At 49.7% G+C, this 26,935-nt stretch overlaps 1 protein-coding gene across 2 annotated transcripts in view; it reads left to right on the top strand.

Annotated features, from left to right (window-relative positions):
• LOC129380055 (uncharacterized) overlaps positions 1 to 26,935 on the top strand; it is an 83,161-nt gene that overhangs the window by 33,202 nt on the left and 23,024 nt on the right. The window contains exon 3 of one of the 2 annotated variants that reach the window (XM_050185101.3): positions 6,660 to 6,763. The exons of the other annotated variant lie outside the window; for it this stretch is intronic. Within the exon in view, the coding sequence (XP_050041058.2) occupies positions 6,660 to 6,763 (104 nt within the window). The remainder of the gene's footprint in view (positions 1 to 6,659; positions 6,764 to 26,935) is intronic. 2 annotated transcript variants of the gene reach the window in all.

Here is a 26,935-nt window from a genome sequence, read left to right as displayed (position 1 = left end):
TGCTGCCAATTTGCTCTCGCCAATTGTTCCGCATACTCTTCTGTCTGTTGCGTAATTTCCGCAATCTTCAGTTTTAGCTTCCTATTAAACTTCTGTCTCCTCCACCTTTTGGTCAGGCTCTGTCTTGCCTCCCATAGCCAAAGCAGTCTAGAGTCAACCTCCGGTATTTGCTCTGTGCGGTCAATCTCCTTGGTGTACTCGCTTTGCCTTTCCTTCAGCATATTCCCCCATTCCTCGATTGACAGTATCAAGCCCAGCGGATGTCCATCACAGGCTTGTCTAAAGGCATCCCAATCCGTTATTTTTGCTGTACCTATCCGACGCTTTACCTTCGTGTAATTATACTAACCCTAATAGGAATACTTTCGAAAGAAAAAAAAGGAAACGGCCCAGAGGGCTATACTGCAAGAGCTATGACTGATAGTTTTCTATATATATGTATATATATATATATATATATATATATTCAGCTCATCTATGGGATCGCATGCGCGCGCTGTTGCTTTGTCTCTGCGTGTAGTAGTTAAGAGAGCCACTTTAAGGGCGGAGAAGAAGGAAGGAAAGGAAAGCAAAATTGCAGCGCCGTGGTTTTAAAGCGCAACCGTGGTAGAGAAACGGAAGGCGATATAAGCGTGCGTGGCCATGATACGCACACGACAAACTGCCTTAAAATATTTAGACTTGAGGGAAAGCTTCGTTAACAAACGATAGCACAGCAATCAGCACTCGAATATAATTATAGCCCTAATAATAATTGTAAATTTTCATCTCATCTATGGGATCTAATGCGCGCGCTGTTGCTTTGTCTCTGCGTGTAGTATTTAAGAGAGCCAGTTTAAGGGCGGAGAAGAAGGAAGGAAAGGAAAGTCTCTGAAGCAAAATTGCAGCGCCATGGTTTTAAAGCGCAACCGTGGTAGAAAAACGGAAGGCGATATAAGCGTGCGTGGCCATGATACGCACACGACAAACTGCCTTAAAATATTTATATATATATGTATATTTATATATATATATTTATATCTATATATTTATATAAATATATATATATATATATATATATATATATATATATATATATATATATATATATATATATATATATATATATATATATATTGTGACGAAGAAGATCGGCAGGCTGAAAAGCCCCATTGCCATCGCGTGGCTCGTACCCTGTTCGCTCGCTGGCTGCGCCCTACCTGCTGTTGCCGCGTTGGTCGCTGCTTCTCTACGACCCGAATAAACCCCCTTTACAATTGGTGGAGGTGCTGGGTACAACCGGAATTCTGGAACTTCGCAACCGGACACTGCAGCCTGTCTTCATTATGCCGGAAGAAGGATCACCGCAACCACAACCCGCTGCCCCGGTGACTACCGTGGTCTGCCCCGGCCCGCTGCGTCAACGCGACCCACCCATCTTCAGCGGTACCGAAGACCATGACGTAGAAGACTGGCTCGCTGACTACGACCGGGTGAGCATCCACAACCACTGGGACGACACCAAAAAACTGAATTACGCATCGTTTTATTTGAGCGGTATCGCCAGCGTGTGGCACCGCAACCATGAACGTGATCTCACGACGTGGCCAGCCTTCAAAACTAACGTGACGGAGGTATTCGGGCGCCCCGCCGTTCGCAAGCTTCGCGCCGAGCAACGTTTGCGCAGTCGTGCGCAACAGTGCGGGGAGACATTCACAAGTTATATAGAAGATGTTGTCGACCTGTGCAACCGCGTTGACGTCACAATGGCTGATGCCGAGAAGATCCGCCATATCTTAAAAGGCATTGAAGACGACGCCTTCCAGATGCTGTTGGCGAAAAATCCGGCGACAGTCTCTGAACTCGTCAGTCTCTGCCAAAGCTTCGACGAACTCCGCAAACAACGCCTAGCCACCCGCCAATCTCCTCCTCAGGCGACTTCAATGTCGAGCTTGGTGGTTTCCCCGGATAATACGTCGCTACTGCTACAGATCAAGGAGTTCGTCCGTGAAGAGGTGGCTCGTCAGCTTTCTCTGATTCCCCTCACACACGGCCAGTCGAATTCTCCGTTGGTGCCCGCTCTCCAATCTGTCATCAAGGCGCAGGTAGCCGACCACATTCCACCTTCTCTCCAGCAGGCTCCGGTTGCCGCTCCCCTGACGTACGCCGAAGTCGCTTCGAGGCCTGCACCACAGACCTACGGTCCCCTTCGCCCGCCTTTGCGCCCGCCCGTATCCGCTCCGGTCCGGCCACTGGTGCAGTATGCACGACCTCAAGATCATTGGCGCACGGAAGATAATCGGCCGATTTGTTTTTATTGTGGCCGTGCTGGACACGTAGCACGTCACTGTCGCCTCTTTACCCCCAACGTCCCCAACAATGTGCGTCCATATGCGCCACGTTTCCACCAACACCGCAACTATTCGGACACCTTTGACTCTCCTCCTGTTGTCGACACCGCATTCTCCGCTGCTCGCCGTTCACCTTCTCCTCGCCGCCGCTCGCTTTCACCCATGCACCGGCGTCGGAGCCCTTTGCGCCAGGAAAACTAAATATCGCAGTTCAGGAGGCGAGAACTGCGGTGCCAGCGAAATGTATAAGGCCTCACACTTCCCCGCAGAACGTTATTGAAGTCGCAATAGAAGGAACAGGCTAGCACTTGTCGACACCGGCGCTGCACTTTCAGCGATAGATGCCCGTATTTGCCGCAAGATCGGAAAAGTGACGACACCGCTTTCTGGACTGTCTCTTCGAACTGCCAACGCGCAGCACGTCGAGCCATCCGGCGCCTGCACTGCTCGTGTCGTCATTCAGGACGTCCTCTATATCATAGAATTCGTCATGCTGCCATCATGTTCACACGACGTCATATTAGGTTGGGACTTTCTCTCCACACATCATGCGATCATTGACTGCGCCCGCGCCGAAATCGAGCTGTTTCAGTTTTCGACTGATATTATCACTGACCATAAGGACCATTGCCGCAAAATCTCTGTTTCAGAAGACACCATTATACCTGCCTGGTCTTCCACCCTTGTCAGTATCTCTTGTGACTATGTAGATGACGGCACAGTACTCTTCGCTCCGTCTGAACTCTTAGTTCGCCGCCGTTCACTACCACTGCCGTTCGCCGTCCTCGAGTTCAAAGCTGGCGCCTCTCTCATGTGCGTCTCCAACCCATGGGCTGAACCAATTACTTTACGCCGCCGTGAAAGCCTTGGCAGAGCAGAGCCACTGACTTCATCTTCAATATTTGACACGATGGACGACTCCACTTATATTGCTGCTCTCGAGGAATCGCGTCCACAGTCCCTACCGGGTTCTTTTACGCCAGCTATTGCCAGTGACCTTACGACGACGCAGCGCGACGAACTTCTTCGCTTGCTCCAAGGCTTCTCTTCCTCCTTTGATTGCCAAGCAACATCACTCGGCCGCACAACGACTGTTTCGCACACTATCGACACTGGGAGCCACGCACCAATTCGACAGCGTCCCTACCGAGTATCGGCGACTGAAAGACTGGTTATCAATGACCAGGTGAACGATATGCTCAATCGCGGTGTCATCCAGCCTTCTAGTAGTCCTTGGGCATCCCCAGTCGTCCTAGTTAAAAAGAAAGACGGCTCCATACGATTTTGCGTCGACTATCGAAGGCTTAACAAGATTACCCGAAAGGATGTGTACCCGTTGCCTCGTATTGACGACGCACTTGACTGTTTGCAAGGAGCGGAGTTCTTTTCCTCCTTAGATCTCCGCTCTGGCTACTGGCAGGTGCCCATGGCGGACGCTGACTGTTCTAAAACCGCATTTGTAACACCAGATGGCTTGTATGAATTCACTGTGATGCCGTTCGGTCTGTGCAATGCACCCGCCACCTCCGAACGCATGATGGACGGCATCCTACGTGGCCTAAAGTGGCATACTTGCCTCTGCTACCTCGACGACGTTGTCGTCTTTTCCCCTGATTTTCCGACCCATCTTCGGCGTTTACATCAAGTTTTGACTTGTCTCCGGAATGCTGGTCTCCAGCTTAACTTAAGAAAGTGCCGATTTGCAGCTCGAAAACTGACTATATTAGGCCACGTTATCTCCAAAGAAGGCATTCTTCCTGATCCTGATAAACTTCGCGCCGTATCCGAATTTCCGAAGCCCACTAATTTGAAAGCACTGCGCAGCTTCATTGGCCTATGCTCCTATTTTCGACGTTTCGTTCGCAATTTCGCTACAGTGATCGCACCACTTAACCAACTTCTTCAAGGCGACAATGAACTTTCTGGTTGGTCGGAAGCCTCTGATGATGCCTTTACGACTCTTCGTCACCTCCTCACGTCTCCGCCAGTCTTGCGCCATTTTGATCCAAGCGCACCTACAGAACTTCATACTGACGCCAGTGGTGTCGGCCTTGGTGCCGTGCTCGCACAACGCAAGAACACTAATGCCGAATACGTCGTCGCTTATGCTAGTCGTGCCCTCACGAAACCTGAGACCAATTACTCAGTCACAGAAAAAGAGTGCCTAGCTATCGTATGGGCTCTTCAAAAATTTCGTCCATATCTCTACGGTCGACGCTTTGACGTGGTGACGGATCATCACGCTCTTTGCTGGTTGTCCAACCTAAAAGACCCGTCGGGCCGCCTCGCTCGGTGGGCCCTCCGAATCCAGGAATACGATATCCGTGTCGTCTATCGTTCTGGACGCAAACACTCTGACGCCGATGCCCTCTCGCGCTCCCCAGTTACTTCAGACAGCAGCACTTCTACTTATAGACATGACATCTCACCACTTGACATCCTGGACATGGCATCGGAGCAACGAAAAGACCCATGGATCGTCATGATATTCGACTTTTTATCAAATCCTCCGGCAACTTCGGCACCTCGAGCGTTACGCCGACAGGCGCAGCATTTCACAATCCGCGACGGACTTTTATACCGCCGCAACTACCAAAATGACGGCCGCAAGTGGCTCTTAGTAGTGCCTCGCCACCTACGACAAGATTTATGCTCCGCTTTTCATTCTGACCCGCAGTGTGGTCACGGCGGAGTGTCAAAAACTTACACACGGCTTCGCCTACGATATTATTGGCGAGGGATGTACACCTTCGTCCACAAATACGTGCGCTCCTGCATTGCCTGCCAGCGACGCAAATGTGTCCCGCATCTCTCCACCGCACCTCTCCAACCACTTCCCTGCCCAGCTCAACCATTCGACCGCGTCGGCATTGATATATACGGGCCTCTTCCATCTACTGGCGCTGGCAACCGATGGATTGTTGTGACCGTAGATCATCTGACACGGTATGCCGAAACCGCCGCCTTGCCTGCTGCATCAGCAAAAGACATCGCCTCGTTCATACTAAACAACTTCGTTCTCCGCCATGGCGCCCCTCGCGAACTGTTGAGCGATCGGGGCCGCGTATTCCTCTCAGACGTCCTGCAGTCACTCCTATCTGAATGCCAAATTATTCACCGCACTACTACTGCTTATCATCCACAGACCAATGGCTTAACAGAACGATTCAACAGAACTCTTGGTGACATGCTATCAATGTATGTTGCATCTGACCACTCCAACTGGGATCTTGTACTTCCGTTCGTCACTTACGCATATAACACTGCCTCTCAAGCCACTACTGGATTCTCGCCATTCTTCCTGCTTTACGGCCGCCATCCCTCCAGCACCATTGATACTGTTCTCCCGTACCGGCCGGACCCTGCTGAATGCTCACCTGTTTCTGCGATTGCTCAGCACGCCGAGAAATGCCGACAACTGGCCCGTTCTTTGACGTCTGCTCAACAGTGCCGCCAAAAAGAGCGCCATGACCTCAATCCTCCCCCTCACACTTTCCCCGTCGACTCACTCGTGTGGCTTTGGGTCCCGCCTGTTGCTGCTCCGGGCCTTTCGTCCAAGCTCCTCCCGAAGTACCACGGGCCCTACCGCGTGGTTGCACAAACATCACCAGTGAACTACGTGGTCGAACCCGTATCGCCATCTCCTGATCTCCGTCGACGAGGGCGCGAGACTGTACACATTGACCGGCTGAAGCAGTACTACGATCCGCCCACCTCTTCCTAGGTCGCCAGGATGGCTACTCTTCAATTCCGGGGGTGATTGTGACGAAGAAGATCGGCAGGCTGAAAAGCCCCATTGCCATCGCGTGGCTCGTACCCTGTTCGCTCGCTGGCTGCGCCCTACCTGCTGTTGCCGCGTTGGTCGCTGCTTCTCTACGACCCGAATAAACCCCCTTTACAATATATATATATATATATATATATATATATATATATATATATGTGTGTGTGTGTGTGTGTGTGTGTGTGTGTGTGTAAGAACAGCCCCCTGGAAGTGCGTCAGGTTCCGAAGGAGAAATAATAATCCTATTATGACTCAAAGCAATACGAGGCGGACATTGCGGTCTATTCGGACTCCTTCGTCTTCGACTTCTAGAAAATTGTCATATTGGGTAATTCTATTTCGCAGCCATCTTAGAAAGCAGTGCGTTCTTGGCTCAGTTCAAGAGAAAAAGCTTTTTGTCGGCGTCTATGACTGTAGAGCAATTCTGAGTGTAAGATAGGAAGACTTCAATTTAAATTTCAGTAATTAGACGACATTATATTTACGATGCCATAGAAGCTAAAAGCAGTTGGGATATTCGGCGTTGCTTTTGTTTTCTTTTCTAGGACGGAGACTGAAATCTATGGAAAGTTCTACAAATGTAATGACACATATGGTATGGAAAAGGGCCAGCGGAAACACCCAAATTGTGTTAGACTCACCGCGGAAGGTAAAAAACTTGTGCTTGAATATTTCAATTTAAATCCTCCAGAATCTTGGGGTTCCTTAGGTTCTTTTTTAATTTTGTCGAGCAGGAGGGCGTCACATAGAATTTCTGTCCGAACCAAAGAAATAGCGTCGTAGTTTGTACTGCATATGCCTGAAAATTCGGAAAGAGACAGACAATTATTGCTCACTTTTAAACAATTCCTGCCCAAAATTTGTTGCACCTTTCACCTTGCGGTACAATCTGAAGACAACATCCTGTGTCAAGGACCAATGCTACGTGCTAGGGTTTTGCGTAAGTTAAGATGCCAAATGACCCAAACGTTCTGCTGACCGTTTCGGTTTCGATTTTATGCGGGAGTTCAATACATGAATTGCTTTCTTCCCTAAGTGATATTAGTTTGAGCTTACTGGCTGTATTATTAGCGCCGTCAAAGAGTGATAAGGTGAAGTTAGTTGTGCACAGTCATTGTCAGAAAGCAAACAAAATTATTGATACAAATTGTGGATAGCGCACAAATAAAACAAATAATTTAACTTGGCTGTATAGCTATTCTCAAAGCTAGATTGCTCCGCTCATCTTGCGCTAAACATGGCAGGTATTATAACGTATTGCATTGCGAACGAGCCTAACAAACATCATGATTGGAGTATTGATGGGAAATCATCAAATGGCCCGTTGAGCGAAAGAGCCAGAGTCTTTAGCAGCGAAAGGAAACCTAAATTCCCTTTGGCTGCAATGCCACGTCACGAGCGCGCCTCGACGGGGCAGAGTGGGCGAATCGGAACACTTCCTGCGCCGTTAGTGGGCCAGGTGTTGCGTGACGGTAGAGGGCATCGCCGCGACGCCAAGTAAGCAGTTTACGGCTACGCGACGCGGCGGCGCGATACGGATTGCCGTCGGCGAGATAGTCGCGTGACGTGCGCGTGCGGCTGCCACCGTTTCGCTCTCAGTAGCCGGCGGGCGGTCCGTGTTTTTCTCTCACTCACCCAATGGGCATCGCTGCTGTGCGCGCCTGCCGACCTTGGTGGCCCCTGCGGCTTCCTCGCTCTTTCGTCGCGCAGGACGTCGGTGCATGCGGCATACTTAACGGCTCAGCAGTATCGCCCAAGTGATTCCAATTGTCATCAAGCATGCTAACGTAGAAACTTTAAAAAAAATTATTTGCACGAATTAAATGGGGAAAAAGTGAAGATAACTTTACTCGCAGTGAACAACTCGAAGGACCGCTCAGCGGCGTCCAATGGGAGATTAGTGCTTTCGCATTCCAATCGCATTACAAGTGCTCAGCTGTCCTCCAATTTTTTTGTTTCGCTGTTTATGTTTACTTTCGTGAGATTTATATTACGTTCCCATCAATCATAAAATGTACCCCGCTAGCCGCGAGCATGCATGCTTCATCATCAGTGATGCTGTATAAGATAGGACTACGGCTCAATAGAAGCCTGCAATGCGGCTGAAAATGTGTTCACGGTAATTATTCGACTCTCTCAACTGATGGTGGCTCGTATCAATAATGCCGCTTGAATCCAAACTCAGTGAAAATTGCTGCTTCTCGAGTTACAGTTCAGTTCCGTCATCGCTTCGCTCATGGACGCGCTGAACACACCTGGCTATTCTTCTGCCGTCACAAGACAGAAACATTTATGAATTAGTTTTTCGATGGCGGCAAGAGTGAATATAGTATTCCTAGTCATAACGCACCCCTTCACCAGCACCCATCTTAATTTGTTAGAATCGAGCGGGAAGTGACTTGGGAGAAGCACCACAATATCGTGGCCATCGCCCTTAGCGAAAGATTCAATCCGATGAAACGGAAATTCCTTGTCGATTCGGCCTACCAAGGTGCAACAGCTCCCACGCTAATTGATTTTGAGATTACCTTATGGTTTTCAGTTACCCATAGCTGCATAACTCTATCGTGTCGATGAAGTAGGCAGTTTATTCAAGTGTACACTATGGCAAGGGGCATTGATAACTATGGCCAAGTTGCGTAGCTTGATGTTCCCCAGAACTCATTCATGCAGTCTCTACTCAAACCGTGGCCTATAGCTAATTTATGGTAGTTCCCAGGGCCATTCTCCACTGTAACAGTGACATTCATAAAACGTCCCTCGTTACTGCCGTGCGAAACAATCTGTGCCGAAAGCTTTGCCGCTAGTTGCGGCAAGCTTAAAGGGAAGCTGAAACACTTTTCGAAAAAAAAAAATGAGTTCTCTGCGGCATTCTACTGTTTTGAGTCCCCTGAACACGAATATCTGGTTCAAAAAGGGCGGAAACAAGCGCAAGCGGCTGTTTTTTCAAGAAAACGCGCACCAGCGCCTCAGGGCATCGCGCAAACGCCGCTGTTGCCCGTGATTGGTCGGGGCCGCTGTGACGTCATTCGCGGCAGTCGCCGGTCGGCGCCGCCGTTTCCGAGCGTAGCACGGTAGCACGCTGTTCTGTTCTGGCTTCATAGCTGAGTTGTAAGCATTACGGAACGTGCTCGCGGTCTCGGACAGCTTGTATTTTCGCCGTACCTGTTCGAACCGACAGCCGATACGGAAAACGATGGCGGCAACGGCGGCAACGACGATGTTGAGTGTGCCAACAGCGAGAGCGATGTGTGCACCTTCTCGCGCGTTGGAAATCTTAGCTGGTACGTATGCTTTTTTTTCATGTAGCTGCACGTTCCAATGACGGGAGAAAAAATGCGCTAAAGTGTCACTGGGAACTTGCTGCTGGAAGAATGCCGAAGCACTAACTTCTCATTAGATTGTAAACACGGGTGCAATTCCGCGATGTCAAGCACCTTGCCGCTGCTTGTCATACACATCCAGAGATGGCCAGAGGTATTATATGTGCAATATTCATACTATGGTTCGACGATTTTGCGATTGTGGCTCGATCAAGAATCGGTGTGCGTGCTCCATGCTAGTGTTGACATAAAGATATTAGGCAGTTTTAGCACCGCCGTGTGGTAAACACGATAACTGCAACCGTACGTCGAATGTCACTAGGCAAGCCTATACTCCATTTCATACCTCAGGTGCAAAGCTGGGGAAGCTACGCACGAAATTCAGTCACCAAAATTTATTACTGCGCGCGTTTCCGTCTATGCTTCGCAGCGTGCCAGCGGCGTTTGCTCGCGCGAGCATGCACGTGAAGCTGCCGCGACGGGCTGCAATTAAAAAAATACCGAAAAGAAAATTGATTTAAAAGAACGTGTTAGCAGCCGTATAAGTACACGGTTTGTTTCCATGGGTAAATTCTTTTTTTTTCCTTCAGAACTGAGCTTATATATAGAAAAGTTTCTAAAAAATCGGGTCAAGAAACACCTAACTTTTTCAAAGTGCGAACGCAGCCACTGCAAGAAGTATCTCAAGCGGAAAAACGGAACAACGTCGGGCTTCAGTCGCGCCGATTTAACTGGAATACCGATTGCCCGCATCGTTGTCAAGCTCCGATGATAGTCACTGTGGCGGAAATGGTCCGAGCACAGCACAGTTGATTTCGTCGGCACGAACTTATCTCTCCTCACCGCACGGACCCACTGCGCGGCAAGCTTCTTGTCCTTCGGGAACCTGTGAAACACCACATCGTCTCGCCCGCCTGTGTTCGCGCAGCCGAATGCTGCACAGAACAAGGGCATGTTGGGCGCCCTTGGCTGTAGGCACTCACGCAGCACAGAAGGAAAGAACAGTTTACGAAAATCGCAAAAGAAAACAAACGTGAGCGGCCGTGGCGGCGGCAGATCTCTCGTAGCGTCGTTCAGTAAAGCGCAGGACGGAAAGAGGCATGCCAGCACATGCCAGCACGCTGGTCCGGCAGCTCGGTCCCCGCGAATGGGGGAGGGAGGGAGCGTCGGTGACGGTAGCGGTCGCATACCGCGTCGGCTCCGTGACAGATCGCAATCAATTGCGATACACCAACTTTTCCCCCTGCAAGCCTGGTATCATCGTCTCCAGAAACCTCAGCGGCACCCATCTACACCACGTTTGTTAAGGTGGGGCCAATTTTTGACCACTTTTCGGTCATTTGAAGCTTTCGTCACGCCGCGGTGGTGCTAAGCCTAACGGCGCCGGGGCCTGCGATCGCCCCGGTCGGGGATCCCTCGGCTCTGGCGGCTCCAAATCAAGTCACCGGATACGACCCGCAGTCCTTGCAGATCGTAACAATGGATACCCATCAATCCGAGGATACGACTCAAGGCGAGGATCCTCTACCATCCGAGGACGATTACCTCCAAGATATGGTCCGCGTCTGGCGCGGAAAGAAGAACGCGGCGGCGGCATCGAGGGACGCTGGTGCTGGTGCCACCCAGCAACAGGCGCCGGCTAGCTCTGCGCATATGCAGGGCGGGAGTGCACTGAACGCAGCCTCGACGAGCTCCAAGCAACTCCGGTGGCGGCCGCAGAACACGCCGCGCATTGAAAAAGATGACATCGTCGTGGTGCTGAAACCAAGAAACACGGTCGACCTCAAGGCAACTTTTGGTCCTGGACGAGCCGGCGCTGCAGTCCGCAGCATCCTCGGGGACGACGCAAATGCTGGACTTGAGGTGTGGCCCGTTTGGGACCAAAACGTCCTTGTATGTGCACTGAAATCTGTCGACGCCGCGGAGAAGCTACTCCGGGATATTGTGCTGCCGGTAGGGGAACGCGAGCTACCGTTCCGGGGACACCCTAAACTCTCCGGAGCGTTCTGTCGAGGCGTCGTGACTGTTTCGCCAGACGAAACGTCTGAAAACGTTAAACGAAAACTCAGTGCGGAACAAAATGTGGTGTCTGTGCGCAAGCTAGGGGGAACCCCGGTTGCGGTGATCACCTTCGCGGGGACCAAGGTGCCACGGACGGTGTTGTACAGCTACGAACGGCTCCCTGTTCGCCTGTACAAGAAAACAGTGCCAGCATGCCACCGCTGTGGCACAGTGGGCCATCGGGCCGATGCGTGCCCGCGACCGCAGCCGGGACGCTGCAAACGCTGCGGAGTCCAGGTTCCCGATGCCACTCCTGACGGCCCGGCAGAACATGACTGTGTTCCGAGCTGCCTCATCTGCGGAGGCGGCCACCCCACCGGAGCTCCTGGCTGTGCCGGGTGGTTCCGGAAAGCCATCAAACCGAGCTCCCCATCCGGATCCAAACCGAAGACAAAGACGGGGCCCAAGCAGGCTCCTCCGCCCAAGGCCAAGAAAGCGCCAGCCGATCAGGAAACCAAGGCTTTCAAAGCCGGCACATCGAAACCTGTCAGGTCCGCGACCCAGGCGGTGCCCCCGGTCCTCAACGCCAGGGACTTCCCGCCCTTGGCACCCGTCCAACCACAGGTGAGCAGTTGGAGTAGGGCAGTCTCCGGGCCCCCTACCCGTCCCTCCCCTACCGAAACCGCCCTACAGCAGCAGGTAGAGGAGCTCAGGCGCCAAAACCAAATTCCAGCGCGCAAAATTCAAGAATTAAAGGCCAAACAGGCCGGGTCATCCGAACCAATGCAAGAAGCTGAGCCAGATGGCGAGGATGACGGATCATCCGGATGACGGATCATCTTGCCTTACTAACGTCTTGCGGCAGTGCGGGGACACGGTAGTTGGATCTGCTGGTCGCGTCGCCGGCCTAGAGGCACTGCAGCGCCAAACCGAGCAACTGGAGGAGCAAGTGGCGGCCCTCCCGAATAAAATCATGTCCGCAGTCCGCGAGTCCTTCCAGGACATGTGCAAGGCAGCTTTAACGCAAGCACTTCCCGACCTTATGGCCCAGGTCACTGACTCGGTCTTTAAAGCCGTGCAGCCCTGGGTCAGCACCCAAATTAAGAACGCCACTAGCTGCGAATCCCCTCACCTCAAACGTAAGACAGCCTCCCGCCAGGCAGCGGAGCAACATGTTTCAGGCTCTGCAGCTGGTGGGTCGGTGCGGCCCCTCGCTGGGGTTGCGCTGGCTCCCGGCCAGAGCTAGTCCGCTCGCCCATAAATAAATAGAACAAGATGGCTAGCAGATCTATTAGGAATGATAAAAACCTTGAAAAATTCCAGATCATCCAATGGAACTGCATGGGTTTCAGAGCTTGGAAAAAACGGTCACACCTCCAGCTCTACCTGCAGTCCCTAGGAGACATGCCGGCACTCATTGCCCTGCAGGAGCCCGGCATAGACGCTAAATTATCAGGCTACAGCACCTTTCAGGGGGGCGCCTCTACGTGCATCTTGGTGAATAAAGCTTACACCGTGGTTCAGGTCGACTTAGACTTGAGTACCGAGCAAGAGTATACAATGGTCCGGGTACTGCCTCTCAGACGCCGCGACCCGTCAATACATATCCTCAACATATACTGCCCTCCGCATAAGCCGCGCGTAACTTTTAATGAAATCTTCCTTCGCGCGATAAAAATGGCAGCCAAAGAGCCTCTAGTGATCGTTGGAGACTTCAATGCTCCCAGCCTTCATTGGGGCTACCACTTCGAACAGGCAAGAGGACGTAAGCTGGCGGAGCTCATCTCGACCCTCAGCCTCACGTTGCTCACGGACCCGGCGTATCCCACCCGAGTGGGGAATTCGGTAACCCGCGACACGTGTCCCGCCCTTTCTCTCGTTAAAAATGCCAGAGCGGCTGCTTGGGAGAACTTGGGAGATTCTCTAGGCAGCGATCACCTCCTTCTCCGGATTACACTCATGGCGAAGGCAGCGCGCAAAAAATGGGGTCAGGCCAAGCTGACCGATTGGCACAAATTCCGAAATCACACTATCCCTCCCGTACTATTTTCCGGCGGCTACGCGGAGTGGGCTAACCACATGTACAACATTCAGAAAGAACACGTCACAACACTACAAACCACCGAAGAGATCCCCGCAGTGGACACCCACCTCCTGCACTTGTGGGAGGCGCGCCGGAGCTTAACTAAACGGTGGAAAAAGCAGAAAACTAATCGCAAATTACGCGACCGCATAGCCAAACTCACAGAGCAGGCTGCTGCGTATGCTGCCAAACACTCAGATTCAAATCGGATAGCACGCTGCGACGCCGCAGCTCATCAGATGAGCTCGAAGGGGACGTGGCGTCTCTTTCGCAGTCTAATCGACCCCTCCCAAACGAGAGGGGAGACGCAAAAGCAGCTCCGGCGGGCTCTGCAAGGGTATCAAGGTACGACGGTGCAACTTGCGGACACTCTGTGCGACAGATATCTCTGTCGTACGGAGGACCCGCCTGGGCCTGAGTGCATATACTCTGGCAGGCCTAATGAAACACTTGATGCCCCTTTTGAGTTGCACGACCTTAAGGCGGCCTTAGCAAAAATGCGCCGGGGTACGGCTCGGGGACGGGATCGCATAACAGTGAACCTGTTGGCGAACCTACCGGACCCAGCCTACCTCCATTTATTAGAATACATCAACCAGATCTGAGACGGGCGTCCACTCCCTCCCGAGTGGAAAACGTCACTTGTGACGTTTATCCCTGAAACAGGTAAGGCCGTGAATACGGACAACCTGAGGCCCAACATACTGACCTCATGTGTGGGCAAGCTTATGGAGACAATGGTTCGGGATCGCCTCTCTCCATACCTGGAGAGTAAGGGCTTCTTTGCAGTCACCCTGTTCGGGTTTCGCCCCCACATGTCTGCACAGTATGTCCTTCTCCAGCTGCACAGGGATGTAATACGACCCACAACTATGCAACACAATGACAAAGCCATCCTCGCCCTTGATCTGAAAGGGGCTTTCGACAATGTTAAACACGGAAGCATCCTGGCCAACTTTAGTTCTACCGATTGTGGGGCTAGGGCCTACGCGTATGTAAGAGATTTCTTGACTAATCGCCAGGCCTTCCTTCGGATTGAGGGCGAGGAATACGGCCCTTACATGATGGGAACACGGGGTACCCCTCAGGGAGCGGTGTTATCACCGCTCCCGTTCAATATAGCTATGTTGCGCCTCCCAAGCCAACTGGCCCGGGTGGAAGGCATTCAACACGCGTTATATGCAGATGACATTACAATTTGGACCACTGAGGGGAGCCTGGGGGACATGGAGGCCCGCCTTCAGCAGGCCGCTTCCATAGTCGATGCGTATGCTATGGACTGTGGGCTCCAATGTGCTCCAGCGAAATCAGAGCTTCTGCATGTCAGAGCGAACCCAAAGGATAGGACAGCAATTCACATCTCTCTGTCAGGAGGTCCTATTAGAGAGGTGGAGGAGCTCCGTATTCTGGGCCTTTTCATTCACCACAGACTCAGACCGGACTCCACCATTGTGAAACTCAAGAGAGTAGGCGAACAGGTAGGGCGTATGATCCGCCGCGTTTCCAACAAGCGGGGCGGTCTGCGGGGCAGGGACGCGCTTCGGCTCGTCTATGCCTTCGTGACTAGCCGGATCCTCTACGCCGTGCCATATCTCCGCACTACTAAGCAAGATGAGGCGCGAATAGACGCCATCATCCGCAAGGCAACTCAGCGAGCCCTGGATCTCCCGGTGGCTACCTCTAATGCCAAACTGAAGGCATTGGGGGTGCTAAACTCCTACCGGGAGCTGCGGGAGGCCCACCTCATGAACCAATACACGCGGCTCATGCAGACGGCCCCTGGGCGCCGCCTGCTAAACCGCTTACACATCCAACACGACTGCACTCCAGAGGAGACGGAGCGTATCCCAGTACTGTGGAGCCATATGCTCTGGGTCACCCCGCTCCCCCGTAACATGTACACCGACATGCACGAAAACAGACGACAAGCGCGGGCTCGGGCTCTTGAGAGAGAACACGGCTCCCGACCCGGTGTATATTGTGTAGACGTAGCAGGGCCGTCGCCCACGGGATGTTACACGGCCGCTGTTGTTCACCAGGAAATGCACGCCGATGGACTTTCTTTTCGAGCCCCGAATTCAATGCGAGCCGAGGAAGTAGCGATAGCGCTTGCTGCCGCCCACGCCAATTCGAGAATCATCATTACGGACTCCCGAAAAGCATGTGATCATTACTTGGCTGGGGAGATCTCCCCCTTAGCTGCTTGCATTCTAAGACGGACTGCCACTGATCCAGCACCGAAAAGAATCATTTGGGCTCCTGGCCATCAGGTCGTACGAGGTAATGAGGCCGCTGACGCGGCTGCCCGAGCGCTTATTTACCGGGCTCCTCATCCCAGCTCTTCTGGCTCGGAGACTAACCAGCCGCTGCTGCGATTCAGGGAAATAATAACGCATTATAGCGACAACCACCGCCTTTTCCCGGCCCCTGCCAAGGGGCTGAGTAAGACGGAGGAGCAAACTTTAAGGCGCCTGCAGACAGGTACTCTGCTTTGTCCTGCAATCTTAAAGCATTACGATCCTAACACGGATGGGCGATGCCCGCACTGTGGGGAGACCTGTGATATCTTCCACATGGTGTGGGCATGTACTCAAAATGCCCACCTCCCCCCTTCCCCTACCCCTTCCTAAGAGGCATGGGAGACTGCCCTCCTCAACTGCTCCTCGCTTGAGTCCCAAAGGGCTCTGGTGAAACGGGCGAGAGACGGGGCATTGTCATGCGATGTCCCGGAGTAGGGACGCCGACCATGTTGCGGGGCCACTCTGTGGCTCCCAAACTCTCTTGCAGCAATTAAAAGTTTTCACCACCACCACCACCGCGAATGGCGTCACTCTCGCCGGTTCTCTCCTCTGGCAACCACCTCACCTGGCGCTCCGGGAAGCGATGGCGGCGTGTCCGCGGGGGTGATTTAGAAAGCGATTTCCGCCCCTTATGTTAATAAAACAAAGAAAAAATTTCGGAACCGTAAATTATTATGTCTGTTCTTCCCAGTCCCAGCAATTCATGGAAATCGAAAACCGTTTCAGCTTCCCTTTAATGAAAGGCGCAAATATCGAGTAGCGATATTTGCGCCTTCCAAGATGCGCTGCTTTGCGGGGCCGTCTTAGACTTATATTTCATTTAGGCACTGCTAGACAGTGTAGAATCAAGTTGGTTGATCGGACATAACATGAAAGTCGGACATAACACGAAAGTGAATAGCGTATTCTAAGAAGTAATAGCAGGTACTTTGCATACACAAATACAAGCCCATAAATGTTCACAGTCTTATTAATTAGTTACTTAGCGTGGTAGCGTAGTGGCTTTGGAGGTAACCTCCTAAACACGAGGACGTGTGATCAAATCCCGGTCGCGGCTGCTGCATTTAGATGGGGGCGAAATGCTAGAGCACCCTGGCACATTCGGGTGCAAGGTAAAAAAGCCCACGTGGTCAAGAACGTTCTGTTTTCCCCGCCACGGCGTACCTCATAATGATAGCGTGGTTTTGGTGCGTAAAATCCAAGAATACAACTGAAATAAATGCAGTTCTGCTCGAATCGCGATGATATGACAGCAATCACAAGCCCCCGAGTCCTGTGCAGCGAGGCAGCGTAACCAGCTACCCGGAGGCTACCCGGTGCAACAGATATTTTTGACACGAAGGTGAGTGCGTACGTATTGTTGTTGGAGCTCCGACGGCGTCGCGTGCGAGCGCCCATACTTACTGTCACACTGCACGACACAGCCGAAGAAAGAGAAAGTATAGGTGTGTGCGAAAAGCTGGTGGCTGCCTGTTGGCCTTGCATGACCGTCTTGGACCTTGCTCTACGCTACCAATGTATCATCTTGTAAATAAAACCATCTCGTCCATAGCAGTTTTGATGGACGTGCGATGTAGATCACACTGAACGACCGAGTTGTACTAGCCCTCTGACGCAGCAAACAGTTGGCCAGACTACCACTGGGAGACGCTGACATAAGTGATTTGGACGGAGGCAACCTCTGCGAGGAAACCGCAGAAGAAAGCATTCGCCTAATGCAAGCTGTCTACTGGACACCTCATCGAGAAGCACGTACATTCTCAGGCAAAGCGAATGAGGACGTCGAAAACTGGTTCAGACACTACCAGAGGCTGAGCCGCCACAATGAATGGAGCGCGTCTGCGGAACTTTCAAACGTTGTCTTTTCCCTTGCCAGAACTGCCTTTATTTGCTTCGACAATAACCAGGGCTCGCTCACAACTTGGGACAGCTTCGGTGAAGAGATAAAAAATGCTTTGGCGATTCGCTTACGAAAAAGAAAAGGGTTAAACAGACACTTTCACGACGAGCCCAGTTACTGGGAGAGACGTGCACTACCTATATTGAGGAAATCCTGAAGTTTTGCGGAATTGTGAACGCAAGTATGTCGGACTAGGAAAAGGTTCGACACCTACTCAAGGGAATTGCCGAAGCTGTATAATTTTTTTTATCTCTAAGAACGACGTCACTACCCCTTCTGGCTAAGGCGTCACTGTCGTACGTTCGAGGCTCTTCAAACACGTCGCATTCTTCCGAAGTTTGGTCGGCTGGACAACGTGACCATCGCAGCAAGTGCGGACGTATGTGCCTCTAACGACCTTCGTCTTTGGTAATATCACAAGAAACCAAGACTGCCACCAAGGACAACATAGGAAAAATTACTTGTGCTTAATAAATGAAATAAAGAAACGATAATTTATCGTTTCTTTGTTTGATTTATTAAGCACAAGTAATTTCCCCCATTTTATCGTTTCTTTATTTCATTTATTAAGTACTTGTAATTGCCCCTATGTTGCCCTTGGTGTCAGTGTTTGTTGGCTTCTTGTGATATGACTAATAAAAATCGGGCCCCTCGGTTAAACCCCTTGCTTCCTGTTTGTTACCTTCGCGTTTTGTAAGACAATTTATCAGAGATGATCTGGCTCATTTTCAGCACCCAGATGCCAACCGCTTGTACCACTAATGCTCCGTTGAAGAGCGCTACTGCGAGGCACCGGCAGCCTGGCAACGGCCTACCTACAGCGACCATCCTGTTTACGACAACACTCATGCCGAGAGCACCACCGTCCAGCAGCAGCCTACAAGTTTCGAGCGTCGATATCACAGACAGCCGCAACGAGCGTCTCCCATCCACAACACGCCTTGGAGATCTGTGCCCAACTTCAATTGAAAGCGCAGGCTGCGTATTTGATATGGCTGCGGGGCTCAAGGACACATCGCGAGGTATTGCCGCCGTAACCCACAGCGTGCTCCACGATATCGCTAATATTTACCACGCATGCAAGAAGCTGCTTCTTGGCAACCATTTGTCCCTTTTCGTCAGCAACTTTGAGAGTACACGCCAAGGAATGGCTCCCCAATACCTGACCGCAGCCTGACTCCACCTCGGACCCGGACGCGTCGATCGCCATCTCCGCGTCGCCGCTCGCCTACGCCGCCCTAGCTGGGAAACTAGCTGGTGCGACCGACGGAGGTGGGGTCGTGGGACGGCCACTTTCTCCAATGTCTCCGCCTATCGTGATGTTAAAGAACAAAGTGTGTGTTTGTGTCGATAGTGTCAATACTGTGGCTTTCATAGATACTGGTGTTTTCGTGTCTGTGATGTGTCTTTCTTTCAAGAATCGCCTAGGACTCAAAGTGATGTTTGCTTGGGGCGGAAATGCCACTTTTCGCCGAGTTGGCGGTGAACTGCACCGCCCTGTAGGAGTATGTTAAGTTGTCATAACCGTTGGTTGAAAAGTGTTTCGAACGAAATTCACTGTACTCGCACGGGGCACGCGTGATGTAATTCTTGGTATTAATTTTTACGGGACTGTGGAGCAACTTTACACTGCAGGGCTGGTGAAATTTCATTCAGCAGCGATGTGAGACCACCAATGGTTGACAACGTTCCATCCGATTGTCCAGAAGTAGATTCCGTGTGCCCTGACGTACGTGTGCCTGCGAAGGCGGCAATGTTCATCCTAGTGACCTCGACGCGCCCGTGTTATGTTTGCTGTGTATTAATTGAACCCGAATACATGAGCACTATAAAGAAGAATGTACTTGTCCCACGCTCATTTATCGATGTTGTAAACGGTTGTCCTTACGTGTGGACGGTGAATGTGTCTTCCGAGTCAGCTATTTCGCCTGCCAGATTGAACGTAGCACGCTGTGATGAAGCTGGTGTTGCGACCATTCACGCAGGTGCTACTTCCACGGACGCAAGCTCGTCGCTCAGCGACCACTCTTCAAAATTTAACAGCACGATTAATAAATCCCTTCCCTCTTCCCACCAAGAAGCGCTCCAAAAGCTCCTTGGCCGCTAGCTTCAGTGTTTGTCTCTGCACAAGAGCGCCTACACTCACCACCTCACTCCCGCGCACACCACAGCATAAATACTGGAACAGCATCGCCCATACGACAGAAGCCGTACCACGTTTGTTCAGCCAAGCAAAACGTGATCGCCGAATATGTTGCAGACATTCTACAGTAAGGCGTCATCCAGCAGTCCAATAGGCCGTGAGCGGCTCCAGTTAAATTGGTCAAGAAGAAAGATAATTCATGGTGATTCTGCGTCAACTACAAGCGCCTAAACGTAGTGACAAACAAGGATATGTGTATCCTCTCCCACGTATAGATGACGCCAATGACTGTTTACGTTCTGCCTCGTACTTCTCTGTCGATCTGCGCTCAGGTTACTGGCAGATACCTAAGCACACCCCAGAAAAGGAGAAGACTGCCTTTTTAATGCTGGATGGACTCTTCGAGTTTAACGTAAAGCCTTTCGGTTTGTGAAATGCTCCAGCTAGATTCGAACGATTTATGGACACGATTCTACGCTGACTTCGATGGGAAATATGCATGTGTTACCTGGACGGCGTTGTCATTTACGGCTAGACCAACGGCTACACGTTGTCCTTGACTGCCTACGGCAAGCTGGACTGATATAAAACTCCAAAAAGTGCCACTTTGGCAAGCGTCAAACACATGCTTTTGGGTTTCCTCGTTGACAAAAAAGGCATTCGCCCAGACCTGTAAAATCTTGCAACCATTCGTGACTTTCACCAGCGGAACTCAAACTCAACCTCTGAAAACAGCGTATTTAATGAAATTGCTTGTCTGAAAAGAAATACAGCTACTTATATTACCCGTCACGGAGAATATTGGTCTATACCCCCTTCAAGAACCAACTACGGTTTGCAAATGACGAAAAATAAATTACCTAGACTGCTTAATTCATTACATGACGCTGGCATTGACATCATTAACATAACACGGTCAGAACTGTCATTACTTATCAGAACCTTCTCCTAAATAATGAATCAAGCGTAATTTCTTTTTCACCTGTATTCACATGTGTATCTTGTTAAATGTTTGTAATGACACAATTTTTGCTCGTCCTTTTCTTTCTCTTAATTATTCCAATATTAATCGACCATCGTATCTTTTCACCTTTAATTATGCATCGTCAAGTGTACGCGATTTTCACTTTTATTTACGTATTGCTAAGTGTATGTAATGTGGTGGTGCGTACTATCTGCATTGCTTATATTTGTCCTTATCCCATTTCTTTGTTCCTTTTTTGTTTGTTCCGGTATAGAAAATTCTCTTGAATTGATTGATGATTGTAATTAATATTTATATGTAATGTTCTTTGCGTATGGTTGATTGCGCTACTCACTGCCACCATGTAACACGGGGGCTAAGGGCACCTCAAGCGGCCTCATTGCAGCTTTTATCTTAGCCCCCGTCATTGTATTTTAGCAATGGAGACAAATAAAGGAAGCAAAAAAAGAGAGAATACGGCGAACGACTTCCGCAGTTTCCTGGGATTATGTGCGTACTTTCGCCGTTTTATTAAGGACTTTGCACACCAAGCTCATCCGCTCACGACACTCCTTCACAAGGACAGACCGCTTACATCGACTGCTGAGTTTGAGTCTGCATTCTGTCAAGTAAAACTTCTGCTCAACTCAGCTCCAATATTGCGCCTCTTTGATCCTGAATCCCCAAGTGAGGTTCACACCGTTGCGAGTGGTCCGGCTGTCGGAGCAGTACTCGTACAGATAAATGGCGGGCGCCAACAAGTCATCGCCGACGCAAGCCGTACTCCTACCAAGGCTGAGCGGAATTATACCGTAACCGAATTGCAAAGCATCGCGGTAGCTATCACCATCGACAAGTTTTGACCATACTTGTACGGCCACCACTTCACAATAGAGACAGACCACTATTCTCTTTGCTGGTTGGTCGCACTACGCGATCCATGTAGCTGATTAGTTCGGTGGTCATTAAGGCTTCAAGAATACGACTTTTCTGTCACACCGATGCTGACTGTTTATTTCGTCTTCGGTTAGCAAACATGCGAGATACCAACAATGACTTAGATTATTACTTCCTTATTATCTCTGAACAATTTCGCAATGCGACCGCCTTCAAGCGCGAGCAACTGCATGACCCTTCCATCAGACCTATTCTTTACGCCGCTCGGTCGTCAGCACGGAGCCCACTATCATTATTGTTGACGGTTTACTGTATAAGTCGAATTATTCGGCTGACGGTGCTCTACTTCTCCTCGTGGTTCCCCAGACATTGAGACCTATGATTCTTCAGGTCATGCACATGACATCATGTCAGGCCACTTTGGCTGTGCCCGGACGCTGCACCGACTGCACCAGCATTTCTATTGGCCCATGCTCTGGAAGAAGGGCGAAGCAATATGTTTCCAGCTGTGGAATTTGTCAATGCCATAAGCAGTTAACGACTCCTTCTGCCGGTGCACTTCAGCCAGTTAAGCCGCCTACCTTGCCATTTTAAAAAGTTGGTGTCTACATGCTGGGTTCTTTCCCCAAGTCTACTACCGGCACCACTGGATTATTGTGTGTGTGGACTATTTGACCCGGTATGCGGAGACGGCGGCACTTGCTTCGGCCACAGGAGCAGACGTTTCATATTTTCTGGTGTGCACCGTGATTCTCCGTCACGGTGCTCCATGAATTGTGATCAGTGATCATGGACGGCTGTTTACTGCAGACGTTATGGAAAAACTACTACGTCATTGTAGAGGTGATTACTGGCACTCGACCCCTTACCACTCGCCAACAAGGGGCCTCACTGAGCTCACGAATCGTACCCTGACGAATATGCTTGCCATGTATGTCTCGACAAATAACAAAAATTGGGATTATAGTTTACCATTTGTAACGTATGCTTAAAATACTGCCAAGCATGAAGTCACAGGGTATGCGCCATTCTTTTCTTTCTTCTGTATGCTCACAACCCCAACAGCTTTATCGACGCTATCCTCCCCTGGTCTCCACGTGATGACTTCCATAGGCCAGACTTTATGTCGTGCCGATGAAGCCCTTCGAATGGCCCGCCTCTGTACTCTCTCCTCTCAGGATCATGCCAAGGCTCATTCGCTCGACATATGCTCCTCACATTTGCTCTTGGGGAACTTGTTTGACTTTGGACACTTGTACGGAAAAGGGGGCTGTACACAAAATGTTGTCACAATAGACCGGCCCATACGTGACACTGAAACGCTTGAGTGAAGTGACATATGCCATCGGAAGAGTGATTTTCAACAACCGGCGGTCACATAGAAAGCAAGTCGTGTACGTGGCCCGATTTAAACTGTATCGCCATCGGGCTACATAGCTAACTCGGAGAGCCTCGTCTGCTCGCGGAGAAGCTGTCACGATGAGCGACACAGCCGAAGGAAGAAGAAGCAGAGGTGTGCGCGAGGAGCTGGTGGCTGCTGTCAGTCTTTCATGAGCGTGCTGACCCTTGCTCTACGCTAACCAGCTGTCATCTTGTAAATAAACGCATCCCATCCGTAACGATATGTTTAAAGATGAGCAGACGCGCCAAAACGACGTGAGTTGGCGCGTCGCAAACGAGGGGTGAGGATTATCAGCGATAAAGTGCGTAGAACGCGCTAAGAATGCCCTCGACCTTAAACCCCAATAACCCTGTCATATCTAGTGATACTTCAAGCAAGTGCACTTCGCCGTTAGCGTCACCCGCAGGCTGTCAGACGGAAAGGTTTAGTCGCACTTGATACGGAGTAACTTTCTAGGAAGTTCTTTCGAGGAACTCGCTTTGCTGCGTTGAAGCGTATAGGCTCGATAGCAATGCATCAATAAAGAAATAAATGGTCGCAGCAGAGTCGGTGTTAATTCTAAGACCCCGTTTTCGTGATTTAAAAAGCTGTGAGCAACCTTTTGGCACCCGTGAAGCAAAAAAAAAGCAAAAATTAAAAATACAGAGTGCTTGAAACGTTCATTTTCAATGGACTCCGCGGCACTGTCCTGGTGAATTATGGATATGTTCCTTGCTTGTATCGGCTCGAAACTGACAGACCTGTTAATGGGTCTACAGTATTTCTATTATTGATGGCTTAGGCGCTTGTACATATGTAGCTTCTCGTAATAAAACAGTAACCGTTTGCAAAACTCCCTTGTGGCTTTGCAAATCAACCCTTGTGGCTTCGCAGATCGTCACTGTCATCAATCCCCAATTATACTTCGTTTTGCCGTCCAGTACCACTATACCCCGAAGGGCACTCTGGGAGGCGAAGTACATTCTGTCAATGTGTAAATAAATTTGGTTGCCTGACTAGTGTAAGACTTCAAAGCTCCTTCCAAACACTACCATATTAGCTACCCTTATAGGTGTCCAGGTTGCCGGCCATTTTATGTGTGAAATTACTCCGTGTGAAAGCAAATGAGACCTAAATATCCTCACTCCAAAAAAATATACGCGTGAAAACTTGCGCAATTATTTCTAATAAAGCAAACACATCGGTTCTTTTGATGCCCACTTTCCTAACAATTAGGTAAGCATTAAATGAGAAGCATCGCCGTCTCACGGATTTGGCCGATGACAGCATGACGTACACACATGGGCCAGAACTAGAAGATGTGTGCTCGAAATTGTCTGAAGATTGATGGCATTCTATAACCCTGGCTTCTTAAACCCTATATTATGGCTGCTTATTTGCCATGATGTACCCCGCAATCAATAAATGGTTTGCAAAGTAACTGTATTCTAATAAGAACAGTCACCCATTAATGGCGGCAACACAATACAGTTATTTTGGGATAAACTAATATTGCGGAGACCGCGAACGCGTTGCGCGCGAATTTTTGCTAGATTAACGGCGTCTACGAAAGCGAACGACCGAGAATGCTTACCTTGTTCGCATGGAATTTATTAAATTCTCCTTTCCTTTTTTTTTCATTCCTTCTTGTGCAGTTTTTGGCCTGTCTTAACGTGTTTTAATTCTGAATCTTGGTAGCGATTCTGAGGAGTAACACCCCTGGTAAACATAGGAAAGGCTCAGTTCCCGTCGTCAGTGTGGCCGCTCACTTGCGTATGGGACCCGAAACGCAAGTACCCTGGTTGTGTGCAGTGTAAACAGCATAGCTGGCTTACTCGTAGCCGCATACAGCAACCGACAGCCCATGCCAAACCACTGTGTTTATTGCTCATGATAGCTGAATGCTAATCAGCCTACAAAAATAGCCGCTGCAAAAGTTGCTCAATCCAGGAACGCTAGCTTTCTTATCAGGAACACGAAAATAAGACATGAAACCCCGAATTGTTGGGACACAACAAACCGCGCCGAAACCAACGATGGGTGATTTGTAGCCAACATTTCCTTCGCTTTCTTTTCCATTGTCTTGCGCATAAGCACTGATCTTCTATATATACGCGGCCCTATTTCGCAATAAAATTTCAGTTTTGAGCCAGCGCCAGTGTTGCGTTTTTCACCGTCCATCGCCTTTTTTGAAACGTCTATAGCCTTCTAAAGTATATTGACACGTGTACTTGTTTATTGGGAGACCGCGTTTTCATCATCTAAGAAATGTTATCGCTTAGCGCAAGCCACATCTGCATGTGTCGGAAGTTTCTCGAGCGTTATCGATGCTGCTACCCACAGTCTGTTGTCACCAAACCTTGTGTAATCTGATTGCATGTATGCATGACGCGAATTGTGTAGTAATTTCTGGAAGACACGTCGGCGCCAGTGATTACTCGGGAACCTTCCATCGCCGGCTGTTTTTACCGCTATTATTGTTCTCTTAGTGTAGCCCGTTTTGGAGGGCACAGGTTCGCCAAATAAAACGCTAGCTTCGTCATTCACAGTTTTGCTGCTTTCGTCACCGTCACTACTACTTGACAATATCAACTTGCCCAGTTCTTGATTTTTCTGCATGACACGAAGAAGCCGCAAAAGTAGAAAGGACCTGAGAGGATAATTTTGGTACGTTACACGTGTTGTGCCTGTTATGATCAAAATACTCGAGCAATTTGTACTTTTTGTCGTACTCTCCGTCGCCTACGGATGCTTATCTCTATGCGGGCACTTTGTAAGTGCGTTCTAACCCCATAACTACAGCTACACTGCTTCAGTAATTTCTCGGGTGTAGCTGCATTAACTTCAGTGCTAACGATGTCCGCGAACAGCAGCGCTTGGCAAATAGTTGTCTTTGTTTGTTCCACAGCAATAGACGTTTTGCATTGACGTCATCGTGGCCGCCATCTTTGAAAGGCTCCGTTAACAACTACTACAAAAAATCGTAGGAGCATGACTGGCGCGTCTGGTGCAGTGCGAGAAATTCATCAGTGATATGTCTTTAAGAAAATGTCAATCTCAAAAAGCAAAGTAATCCACGCGTGATAATATGGCCACCGGGGTCATAGTGGCTTCCAAGTTTTAGTACTAACAATATGATGTACTGAATGTAGATGACGTAAGAAAGCGGAGCTTACTTGCTCGAGAAATCGAAACACATATTTCACTAAGTAACAAAAAATCACTAAAGACCTTCGAAATTATTTACTCTTCGGCACTTATGCCAATTTGCGAATTGTAACCGATAATTTTGTAAGGCGTATCGACTTGGAATGAATTACGAGAATGACACCAGTGTTTAGATATTCAGCATCAAGCTCACCATAAAAAAGCACGGTTGTTCCACCTAATTCTTTAACAAAACACTCTTTTATGTATTCAAACGCAAAAGTAATAGGACCGCCCATGTATTTCCTCCCACACTCTGGAAAATAAATTCTCAAAACTGATGTCAGCTTAGGAATTCATTTCAAGTGAATACATCTAAAAAATTCATTGGGCACAATACGTAAATGGGAATATGTACTGTAATGTAATTAATTAAAGTAAGCGGTAGAATTTTCGTCCATTAGAGAAATATGTGTTCCGATTTTTTGTGCTAGTAATGGTCGCCTCTTCGAATAATAAAACTCAAGGACAGGAATTAGGCTATCTACCACAGGCGATTTATTAAAGAAAAAAAAATCGGTACAAATTAAAAATTATGACCCGGTACACCGACAGCACACAGCTAAGATCAAAGGTTGGGCGGGTGTTACTTAGAAGGAAATAGCTAGCCTAGCTGCTAGCC

Source organism: Dermacentor andersoni, chromosome 4 (assembly GCF_023375885.2).
Source record: "Dermacentor andersoni chromosome 4, qqDerAnde1_hic_scaffold, whole genome shotgun sequence".
Classification (NCBI taxonomy): domain Eukaryota; kingdom Metazoa; phylum Arthropoda; class Arachnida; order Ixodida; family Ixodidae; genus Dermacentor; species Dermacentor andersoni.
Note: the sequence above shows the minus strand (reverse complement) of the source record. Positions and strands in the feature narration are given on the sequence as shown.